The sequence below is a fragment of the Oratosquilla oratoria genome, chromosome 10 (assembly GCF_046742065.1).
Source record: "Oratosquilla oratoria isolate Oo_2021 chromosome 10, ASM4674206v1, whole genome shotgun sequence".
Classification (NCBI taxonomy): domain Eukaryota; kingdom Metazoa; phylum Arthropoda; class Malacostraca; order Stomatopoda; family Squillidae; genus Oratosquilla; species Oratosquilla oratoria.
The window spans coordinates 383,451-395,552 of record NC_134786.1 but is presented as its reverse complement, the minus strand read 5'-3'; the positions used below and the strand labels follow the sequence as shown (position 1 = coordinate 395,552).

At 40.5% G+C, this 12,102-nt stretch overlaps 2 protein-coding genes across 4 annotated transcripts in view; one reads left to right on the top strand and one right to left on the bottom strand.

Annotated features, from left to right (window-relative positions):
- Cln3 (CLN3 lysosomal/endosomal transmembrane protein, battenin) overlaps positions 1 to 8,340 on the top strand; it is a 28,649-nt gene extending 20,309 nt beyond the window's left edge. For both annotated transcript variants that reach the window (XM_076191383.1, XM_076191382.1), the window contains exons 5-10: positions 149 to 310; positions 2,797 to 2,940; positions 3,466 to 3,664; positions 5,401 to 5,553; positions 7,088 to 7,228; positions 7,593 to 8,340. In XM_076191383.1, coding sequence (XP_076047498.1) covers positions 149 to 310; positions 2,797 to 2,940; positions 3,466 to 3,664; positions 5,401 to 5,553; positions 7,088 to 7,228; positions 7,593 to 7,715 — 922 coding nt within the window. In that variant the 3' untranslated portion in view covers positions 7,716 to 8,340. The remainder of the gene's footprint in view (positions 1 to 148; positions 311 to 2,796; positions 2,941 to 3,465; positions 3,665 to 5,400; positions 5,554 to 7,087; positions 7,229 to 7,592) is intronic.
- LOC143029051 (uncharacterized) overlaps positions 1 to 12,102 on the bottom strand; it is a 422,642-nt gene that overhangs the window by 156,911 nt on the left and 253,629 nt on the right. The window lies entirely within an intron of this gene.

The following is a 12,102-nucleotide window of genomic DNA, read 5'->3' as shown; positions in this document are numbered from 1 at the left end:
TCTCTCTCTCTCTCTCTCTCTCTCTCTCTCTCTCTCTCTCTCTCTCTCTCTCTCTCTCTCTCTCTCTCTCTCTCTCTCTCTCTCTCTCTCTCTCTCTCTCTCTCTCTCTCAGCCTTTCATAAGATCATTACAATTTATAATTTTTCAGTCACCAGAGGATAACTGTCGTGGTCATCGCGTGTAGCATCTCGTTCATATTGGTCGGAGCAGCAGTCAACGAAGTCATGGCCATTATCGGAGTTGCTTGTGCTTCTCTGTCAAGTGGCCTCGGAGAAGTTACGTTTCTTCCGTACACGTCCAACTTCCATAGGTTTGTTGTTTTTATGACTTGTGTGATGGGGGGATTTATTTTTATTTTATTTATTTTTTTATTTATCTATTTTATTTTTTATCTATTTATTGTTTATTTATTTATTTATTTATTTATTTATTTTTTAGCTATTTTCTTCCCTCTTTGGAATAATTTTCTTCATACTGAGATATTAATGGCATTGTAACATGCAGTCTGTACTTAAGGAACTGCTTTGGGATGGATCTACTGATCATAGTTGTTGTTGTTGTTGTCATTCCCTAGACTGTCTGTCCGAGCAGTCCCGTCTCCCCAAGGAATGCCACAGCCGAAACTGGGTTTTCCCACAAACCCTTTATAGAGTGTATGTTGTGTTGTTTGTGTGCATGATTGTGTATAATGCAGTCTTCCATTATGTGTTGTATGGTATGGGGTGAAGTGTTACATCCTGGGCAGGTGTTCACAGTGCAGTCATCCAGCCTCTTCCGGTAGCTTAGAAGTGCTGGGTGGTGGCTGCACCGCAGTCTGGCCAGGTGGACTCTGTCCTTTCATGGGAGAGAGGATTCAGAAGGGTGGATATCAAGGGGTCTGGCATGCAGCAGTGTGTTGTCTTTCAGTGTGTTAATGGAGCGGTGAGTGATATGATTATGAATATGTTTCGGGAGGCCGGTATTTGGCAGTTGTGGAGGAAGAGAAGAGAGTATCTGTGTGTGATACAGGTCTTTGGGTGTTGTTTTAACCACTTCAATACGGGACTTAAATCTCGCGGGCAGCAGCCAATGCCAGCCGTATGACGTAACGAAATAATATTCGCATCATAAACTATAGTCGCCGCTTATATCGATCGTTCTCTCTTTCACCCGCAAATTTTAAAAAACCACAGAGAATGGGATTCAGGGCGCATTTGGGAGAATGTAAAAATACAGGGGCGACTACAATAAATATAATCAAGACGCCGATATGGCAGCGTCGCGAATCCACTTGCTCCTCATGACGCCTACGTGTGCGGCACCGTATGGAAGGGGTTAATGTTTCTTGGTGTGTGTGGGTGTTCTACTATGTAGTGTAGCGGGTGTGATGTGTTTGTGGTGGCTGTGGCAAGTGTTTGTGTGCCTCTCACGTCGAGGTGGTCCTTGACTTTGAGGACTTTTGTTTCATGGTGTAAATGGTCTGTAGGTGTTGTATTTGTGCAGCCTGTAATTGTTTTTAGGGCTTTGTTTTGTATGATTTGAAGGGTGTTGTGGTGTGTCTCACTGACATTAGGAGCCCATGCAGGACTCGCATAATTCATCACTGAGCATATGCATTGTTTGTATATTGTTGTATTAGTTTCTTTGTTTTGTCCAAATGTTGTTCCAGTGATTGACTTAAGTGCGTTAAGTCTAGGTGTGCATTTGTTTTTTATGTTTGATGTGTTGTTTGAAAGACATGGATGTATTGTATGTTACACCAAGAATTTTCGGTGTGTTTGTGTGTGGTATTAGAGTGTTGCTGATGTAGAGATGAGGTATGTATTTGTGTTCTTTTGTCCAGTTGGTGAGAAGTGTTGCTGTAGATTTGGTTGGAGCTATTTTGAGTCTGTTTGTGATGAACCATGTGTTAAATGTATCAAGGTATGGCTGGATTATTTCTGCAGATTTGTCTGTGTTACGATGTGTGCATGTGATTGTTATGTCGTCTGCGTAGGAAGAGATTTGTAATTCTGAGGTGTCTGGTTTTATTGTGCATGTCTGTGTTATATATTTTATTCGTTAGATTGTGGCGGGGGATAGCATCAAAAGCTTTACTAATGTCTAATGTTATAAGATGTGTTCTGTGGTAGGGCCTATCTGAATTGATGCCATCTAAAATTCTTTGTGTGAGGTTATCAGAAGAGTGTTTGTGGAGTGTAGTGGCCTAAAACCATGTTGTGAGTCAGCAAAGGGAATATGTGGTGTGACAAGTTGAAGTATTAGGCGTTCAATGACTTTAGAGGGGGTGCAGAGAAGTGTGATTGGGCGGTGCGATGTTGGGATTGTTGGGTCTTTGTTTGGTTTTGGAATGGTGATTATTTTACCATGGTTCCAGATGTCGGGTATAGTGTTGTGTGAATAGCTGTAGTTTGCAGTGTTTGTGAGTGCGTGTATACCTTGTGGTCCAATGTGTTTTAGGTGGATGTTACTTATGTTATCAGGGCCACAGGCAGATGAGTGCTTGAGATTATGTATTATGTGTTTTGTCTGACTGTCTGTGATCATAGAAGTTGACTCAATGAGATTAAATGGGCTAGATTTGCGTATTACGATTATGTTGTTTTGATAGGTATCTGTGAAGATCATGGCATTTTTTATTTATATTAGTCCTCTGTAAGGGGCACTGTTTTGACCTCCTGATAGGGGAGGGGGTGTTTGTGATATTAAACGAAATCATCATCATCATCATCATCATCATCTATTCATTTATTTATTTATTTATTTTTTGTTCTTTTTCCTTCAGATTTATTCAATTTTAATTTCCTTCTTGAACAGGAATACAGTGTCTGCATGGTCTTCGGGTACAGGAGGAGCTGGGGTCTTTGGTGCGTTAAGTTATGCGGGTCTCACGGCAATCGGTCTCACCCCACGTGCTACAGTCTTCAGTATGCTGGTTGTCCCCATCATTATGAGTTTGAAGCAAGTATCGTACTCTACCTGTCTTCTCCATTTCTGTATGAAGGGACGGAGGGGGGGGGGGAAGGTCGCAGATTTAATGAAGCGGCCTTGCTGTGGATGTGCTGTGTCTTGCGACACTGCTTCTGACCCAGGGCTGTGGGTGAGATGCAGAGATGACCCGTCATCCAGGAGTAGCCAAGAAAAGAGGGAGCGAAGAGGGTGGAGGGGAGTGGAGTGTGATGGGAATGGAATGGGTGGGAGCAGTTTGTATGCCTTTGATTTTTGGCTACCTCCCTTATAAGGGGGAAAAAAGCCTTTGGTATATGTATATGTGTATAATGAAAAAAATAAGAAAAAAATTGGTCCATTCACACAATCTTTACGTCTTTTCTGTTACTTTTCTCCGTATCTATAAAGTTACCGTCTTTCGAAACAACCATTTGTTTCAGCACTCGCTACATGGTTACTAAATCTATTCCGTTCGTAAACCAGTTTTTGCCTATTTCCTTCTTATTTAGAATCTAAAATTCGACATTCCTTTTGCAGCTTTTGGGTCGTTTTGGAACACCCGAGAGGCAAACGCTGTTGCTCAAGAAATCATTCATACTCTCAAGAACTTCAGTTAGAACACTTGGAGAGCTCACTCACGCTCAAAGAAAAGTTCCGCTACGTGCCTCGTCTGTTGAAGTTCATGATTCCGCTTGGCATCGTGTACATAGGAGAGTATCTCATTAACCAGGGTTTGGTGAGTGTTTGGTAGTTATTTATCATTGCATCACGTAACACGACGACGATGATGGCGCATCATGTACAATTAATTGTTGCTTCAAGTTTCACCAAGTGGGAAAACCCGCAGCCTTGCACTGGATGGGAGTAGATGCAAGGCTGGATTTATCTGCTTGTTGGTCCTAGGCCAAACTTGTCACTTGGTCCCCAAATTTATAGAAATGTGGCATGTTTCAGTATCCAAAATATACACACACTCATGCATATATATATATATATATATATATATATATATATATATATATATATATATATATATATATATATATATATTTCAAAATTGAAGTTAAATAGAAATGAAAAAAAATACTTATTGCACTTTAATGCAATGTCTGCCTAATTTTATTTATTTATACATATTATATATATATATGTGTGTGTGTGTGTATACACATATGCGTGTATGTGTGTGTGCGAGACATTGTGACAGGTTTGAAGAAGGTGGAAGAAGAAGAAATGGGTGTAGGACCAAGTTTATCCCTGACCGGTTTCGCTTAAAGCTTCTTCAAAGGAATATATTTTACCAGTCTTACATGACAAATTAGTTTCATCGGGCCCCCAGTTAGCCATGGGGCCTAGACCAGTGGCCTACTATAACCACGTAACTCTTGCCCTGGGTTGAAGCATGATTTGGCTGGCTATCTCCCTTATCAGGGGGGAAGAAGTCTGTTGGTATAAAGCAAGGATGGCCAAACTTGCTTAATGTAAGAACCACATTCGAGAAAGTTCAGACATTTGAGAGCTGCAAGGCATGAACAAAACTGATTATAGATTATAAAGCTTGATTTTTTTTTATCTGTTTATTTATTTTGTATTTATTTATTTATTATTGTTTTATTTATCTTTATTTATTATTTATTTATTTATCTATTATCATTATTTTATTTATCTATTATTTATTTATTTATTATTATTATTTTATTTATCTATTTATTTATATTTATTATTATTATCTTATTTGTCTATTTATTTATTTTTATTTATTTATTATTATTATTATTTTATTTATCTATTTATTTTTTATTCATTATTATTATTTCATTTATCTATTTATTTTTTATCTATTATTATTATTATTTTATTTATCTTTATTTTTTATTTATTATTATTTCATTTATCTATTTATTTTTTATCTATTATTATTATTATTTTATTTATCTTTATTTATTTATTTATTTTTTACCCATTATGTTAACTGTGATGGAAAGAGGAGATCAGCCAACATATTTCTAAGAGCTGCATATTGAAGGCTATAGAGCCACATATGGGTCATAAGCTGCAGTTTGGCCACCCTGATATATCGAGATAGATGTTCATTCACGTCAGAATCTGTAGATGTGTTCACACCGATTCATGAACCGATACAGGAATACCTCACTATACAACCGAGTTGTGTTCCCAGCTGACTGGTCACAATGCAAAAATTCGTATATCAAGGTGGGTTTTACGTGTACGTAAATAGGGCGGTTGTGTTCATGGCTACCCCTCGTGTAGGGGGAAAAAGCCTTTGGTATATGTATGTATATGTTTGTGTTCATGGACCCAGTCAACTCCATCCTCAATTTTTGCTTTCTGGGGGTTTTCACATACACCCAACATCTGTTTTTCCTACTTCATAGCACTCGGTCGTATAGTGAGGTATTCCTGTACTGGACAAAAGATGAGAAGATTTTTCAGCTTTACCACTCTCCACAGATGGAACTCGTGTATTTCCCGTCGCTGTCGTGGCTCGACCATCACGAGCAGTACCGCTGGTATCAGGTAATCTACCAGGTCGGAGTCATGATCTCCCGTTCGTCGGTCCACTGTTTCCAGATACACCATATCTGGATTACGTCGGTACTTCAGGTACGATATGAAGAAGAACATTGTTGTCACATGAATTATTTTATGCTAACCAGAAGTTTTCTTCAGGATGGGTGGGTTGTATGTACAGTCCCTCTCATTAACGGACTAGAAGGGGGGTAACGGTGTCCGTTGATGTGAATAATCCGTTGATTTTGAGTGGTTTTTGGGTGATTGCATAGTGATTGCACAGCACTAAACAACAGCACCAAAAACACTGCAAACACAGCTAATTAACATCCATTAATGAGAGGTGTCACAGTATGTATGTGTTTATTATTACTCGGACTAAAAGAGAACAAGTAATACAGCACTGATTTTATATTTTGTAATGTGAGTAGTGTGATGCAGTGTACGTATGGCAGCCGATACTATGTGTGAGAGTTTGACTCGTACTGAAGTGATTAAGATCTTTCCAATGGGGGTGGGGGAGGGCTGGGGGGCATCTTCCTCCTCTTGTTGTCTTACGGTTGTGTCTCGTCTCTTGCAGGCCATAGACACCGTAACTCTGTGTCTAGATTGATTGATTGATTGATACATGCAACTTGACAGTGCAGTGGTACCATTCACAACCAGGGCCCTCACATAGGGGGGCAGGGGGGGGGCATATACCCTGGGGCGGCACATTTAGGGGGATGGCAATTCTAGTCTGGACATGCCGCGTACAAGGCTGACAAACGAATTATGATAAGGAAAAAGGTCCAAGGAGACCTGAATATTTTACCGCAATGTAATACGAATTTTGCGTTAGAATCAACAGAATATGAAATATTTTTCCCCTTTTTTTTGCAACAGGGACATTAAACACCATTTTTAAAATCCGTTTAATTTTTTCGTAAGTCAATAGCTATAATAGTCAGTAAGGAATGGTGGAGATGGGAAGTGGTGATGGGGAGGAGGGGGGGGCACTTAGAACTTTGCCCTGGGGCGGCATTTAGGCACGTAAAGGCTCTGTTCGCAACCACTTCTCCAGTGGTCAGAGTTCGATTCTCGCCCAAGGCTGAAATAATTTCAGCAACGCTGCACTGTGAGCCGGCACTCCATCTCTCATTGGTGGGGAGTTGGGTGTGTGTGTGTGTAAGATTACAACATTACCTGTATATTGATAATAATTATAATATTAATAATAATAATAATGTTTATTTGGCAATGAATCAATATACATGAAGTGCAGATAAAGAAAAGAACACATAGTTTGAAATAACAATTACAATTGCTGAGGATAACAAAAAAGCATGTAAGCTTATTTCCATTGTAGTCCTTGTTAGACTGTTTTTCTACACTAAGTTACACAGACAACATACATAGGGGTTAAGGGGACCAGAGACATTAGGCATATATGAGCTCTGTGCTCTCATCCAAGAGGAAATTAGCTGTCAGTCATGAGTCCAACATGTGATGCAAGACCACGGTGAATTGCATACCAAAGTCCTTTTCCCCTGTATAAAGGGGGGTGTTTAAGTCAAAACACACACCCGCAACATGAACAGCATGGAATTATGAACAATTTAATGACGCATGTTTCTTTCTTTTCAAGTGGGTCAATGTAATCTTGTTCCTCTCGACTGCCATAACTGCCTGGATCGGAAGCATCTGGGTCGTCTTCATCCTCATCATCTGGGAAGGTCTCCTCGGAGGCGCTGCCTACGTCAACACCTTCTACAGAATAGCAATGGAAGTAAGTACATAATTTTCAATCGTTTCCGACCCCCTGTACAAAGGGTAAATGGTGTATAGCCATATGCAGACATGTGATGTTCAATGTTTATGTTAAGTTTTATTAAGGTGTACTTTGCTTGGGAAGAAGATATTTTTTTTTTGTTTTATTATATGTTGACCTTGTCGGTAACTGTCACTTTCATACAAATCAAGACTCTCATCCACTCCCATCCATTTCACTCCCACCTGTTCCACTTCCATCCACCACCCTTTCCTCCATCTCTTCTTAGCTCCTCATGGATGACGGGTGACAGGTCATCCCTGTATCCCGGTATTTGTCGTAATACGATAATTTTTCTAATACGGGTTTTAATATATTGCAGGTTCCTCAGAGCCACAAGCACTTTGCGATGAGCATAACCACACTGGCCGACACAACGGGCATTGCGATTGCGGGTGTCATCGCTATTCCTGTACATAATTTGATTTGCGATTTGCCTTTGTAATGAACAGCTTTGATCTTGTGGGACCAAAGAGACCATTATCTTGCCTTTGAGTTTTAAAGCCATATGAACATAAGAATGAAGGAGACTGCAAGAGACCATAAGGCCTATACTAGGCAGTTCCATGAACATGGTGTCATGTTATATTTGTGTTGTGTGCTTGTTGCTGTATAATTATATTCAGACCAAAAATGAACAAAAAGGGTCGCGGCTGTTACGATAATGATAAATGTTGCCTCGGGTGTAACTGCCGGGAAACAGCAGTTGGCTGTGATCCTCGGGTTCGACCACGGATCTCTTGCCAAAAACGTTTTGTTGTCTGTATTTTATGACTGGGATAGTTTCTATGTCACCAATTTATAATAGTAGTAGAAGGAGGAAAGTTGTTACCAGTTGTTTGCTGACCGTACGTAGAAATGTAGAGGAAATGAGGTTGAAATTGACGGAGAGATCTTAGGCTCAGTTTGGAAACCAAGTGTCAGCCATTCAGGGCTCCACCTCCAAATGGAGGTGGGAGTGATGATGGCTTTTTGAAGATTGGTGATAGGGAAGTGATCCTCTCTGACGTCTGTCGAGCACGACCGTCGCTGGCAGGTACCCGTCATTGATCCTGTGACGGATGCTTAAATGGGATAAAAAATTATATATATATATATATATATATATATATATATATAATATATATTTATATATATATATATATATATATATATATATATATATATAATATATATTTATATATGTATGAGAAACATTGCTCACTCATTAACATTTAAGAGTTTTTAGAGTTGTGCTAATTTAGTTATTTATTTATTTATGTTTCTTTCTAACGTATTTCTTTTTATTATTCTTTTATTCATTTGTTTATACCCTGCAAGACGAATGTCAGAAAGAATTGTCAATCTCCCTCTCCGCCACCTGTTTTCAGAATCCATCAGTCCTCGCCTCCATCTGGAAATCCAAACCGAGACGGAGGGAAGGAGAGAGGGGTGTGGGTGGGGGGGGGGGGAAGGCTGGTGATGCTCAGTCTCCAGAATTGGCTTAAGATCTTTCTTCATTGGTTTCGAATATATATTATTGGTATTAGTGGCTGAGCCGGTTAGGGCGTTGTTACTTGCGGTGAAGGTCGAGGGGATGGTGGTTCGAATCCTGCCACTGGCGAAGTTGAACCAAGGGCATGGTTCATTAAATTCCACGCTACAAAGCCCTCTGTGAGGGGCACTGTCCTAGCCTTCCGATAGGGGGGAGTTTGTGACATTAAAGCATATCGTCACTAGTGAGACTACATAGAGTGGTATATGTAGATGACGGTCATGATGATGACGTCACCACGACTTGGTGGTGATGTCATCATGACTTGGTGGTGATGTCACCACAATTTGGTGGTGATGCCACCACGAATTTTGGATCTGGATCTGTCACAAACCAACGTGCGCTTGTGGTTTGCGAGGTTAGGTCAAGCATCCAGCAACATTTGTTAACATACAGGTGTACAGTTGTGCTTCCATTGTCTTTCGTATACGTAACATATATCCTTAATTTTTTACACAAGGAGAGTTGTTGGCCAATGTTTGTTTCTCTTCTACTGTTTTAAGCTGGTGAGATAGAAACAGCCCCATAGATATTCAATACATTGCTGCATGCCAGACCTCATGATATCCATCTCTCTGAATCCTCTCTCCCCCGAGAGGGCAAAGTCCGCCTAGTCAGGCTGCAATGTGGCTACTATTCAGCCCTTCTAAGTTACCAGAAAAGGCTGGATGACAACATTGCAGATAAATGCCCAGGATGTAACACATTCCATATATAACACATTGCAAAAATAATCACAAAAAACACATGTATAAATGATCATGCAGAAACCACAGGGAAATTAAAGTTCGGAATACTAAATGTTTTCGTCTATTACGACATCTTCAGAGTACTCTGACGGTGTAATAGATGAAAACATTTAGTATTCCGAATTTCAATTTCCCTGTGGTTTCTGTATGATATAACACATTATGGAAGACTGCACTGTATGCAATCATACACACCAACAACACAGTACAGGGATTTCTTGATTTATACGAGGGATACATTCCTGAAAGGATCACGTAATGTAAAAATTGCATAAAGTGAACAGTTAAGTTTCATTATTGCTTATTTGATTTTTTACAAGGGAAAAGGGGACAAGTGTGAATGTAGTAGTTTCAGAGGGATTAGCTTGTTAAGTGTAGTTGGGAAGGCTTATGGGAGGATCTTAATTGAGAGGATTAGGAGAGGAACAGAGGGAGTAATTGGCGAGGAACAGTGTGGATTTAGGACAGGTAGAGGTTGTGTAGATCAGATCTTTGTGGTAAGACAAATATGTGAGAAAGCTATAGGAAAGGGGAAGGATGTTTTTTGGGCTTTTATGGATCTGGAAATGGCTTACGATAGGGTAGACAGAAAGGCACTGTGGGAGGTTCTGCAGATATATGGGATAGGAGGAAAGCTTCTAGGAACTGTCAAGAGTTTTTATGAGAGTAGTAGAACTTGTGACAGGATTAGAAATGGAGAGAGTGAGTGGTTCGAGGTAAAGGTGGGACTTCGTCAAGGATGCGTTATGTCGCCCTGGCTGTTCAACTTATACATGGATGGGGTAGTGCAAGAGGTAAATGCAAGGGTAGTGGGTCAGGGATTGGAGATGGTTAAAGAAAATGGAGAAAAGTGGGAGGTGAGCCAGCTGTTGTTTGCTGACGACACTGCGCTTGTGGCAGGGTCGGAGGAGGGACTGAGGAAGCTGGTGACAGAGTTTGGGAGAGTATGTGATAGAAGAAAGCTGAAGATAAATGTGGGTAAAAGTAAGGTGATGAGATGTACAAGGGGTGAAAGTGGCAGTAGACTGAAAGTGAGCAAGGGAGAGCGACTGGAAGAAGTGGATAGTTTTAGATACTTGGGTGCAAATGTGGCAGGAAAAGGTGGAGTGAAGGTGGAGGTAGAATGTAGATTGAGAGAAGCGAGTAAATGCCTAGGTGGATTAAAGAGTGTAATGAGGAATAGACATTTGGGAATGGATGCTAAGAGGAGACTGTATGAAGGAGTGATTGTGCCAACAGCACTGTATGGGGCAGAAACATGGAACATAAGAGAGGAAGAGAGAAGGAGTTTGAATGTGTTTGAGATGAGGTGTCTGAGAAGTATGATGGGGGTTACTAGGCTAGATAGAGTGAGAAATGAGGAGGTGAGGAGGAGAATGGGGGTGGAAAGGGAGTTGGGAGATAGGGTTGATGAAAGAGTATTAGGATGGTTTGGACACATGGAAAGAATGAGTGAAGAAAGACTAGTAAAAGAGGTATGGAAGGCAGATGTGGAGGGAGTGAACATGAGGGGACGTCCTAGGATGAGATGGATGGATGGGGTGAAGGGGCTTTGGGGAAGAGGGGAATGTCTGTTGAGGAAGGACGGGAGAGGACAGAAGACAGGGGTGAATGGAGAATGGTTGTATATGGATGATGATGTGATTGCATGAGGTGGAATGGGCGGGGGGATGGGGGGTGAGGTAGTATGTGTGAGCAAAATTTTGATGCAGCCCGAAGGGATTTCTCCCCATCTTCTCCTTTTATTCAATGGGGGGACGGAGAGGGGGGATCGCCGATTCAATGAAGTGGCCTTGCTGTGGATGTGCTGTCTTGCGACACTGCTTCTGACCCAGGGCAGTGGACAAGGTGCAGGGATGACCCGTCATCCAGGAGGTGCTAAGATAAGAGGGAGGGTGGAGGGGTGTGGAGTGTATTCAGGGATGAAATGGGTGGGAATGATTTTATGCCTTTTCCTTTTTGGCTACCTCCCATGTAAGGGGGAAAAAGCCTTGGTATATGTGTACATCATGTTATTCTAAATATTGTGTAATACAAAAAAACTTGTTAGGTTATTCCAAAATTGCATATTCTAAATGCATAAATCAAGAAATCCCTGTATACACTATATAAAGGATTTGTGGAAAAACCATGTTGCAACAGTGGCTTTGCTCAGGGAGTGGGGTGGGTGAAGGGGCTTGGCCAGACAGTCTACTAGGGAACAATAACAACAGCACAGAGAAGTCGAAACTTCTTTCCAGAAAGGTCTACGGACTTTTGGGAGCCACTGTGTGGATGTAAGTTTCCAGTTGATAAAACTTGAGACAACAGTTATTATCATTATTAGAAGAGGTTTAAAGATTATACATACAAAGTGGATATTAATTAATTAGTGGATATCAATATTTTGGTTAAGTGAAATTATGTTGATGCGGATGTGGATATTAGTTTTGTAAGGTTAAATGTTGTGCCTCTTTATTTTTCTATCACAATATTCAATTTAACCAAACAATATAAGCTCTCTATCCAGTGTAGCAAAAAAAAAATAAAGTGTTTGAATTTTGTTAATT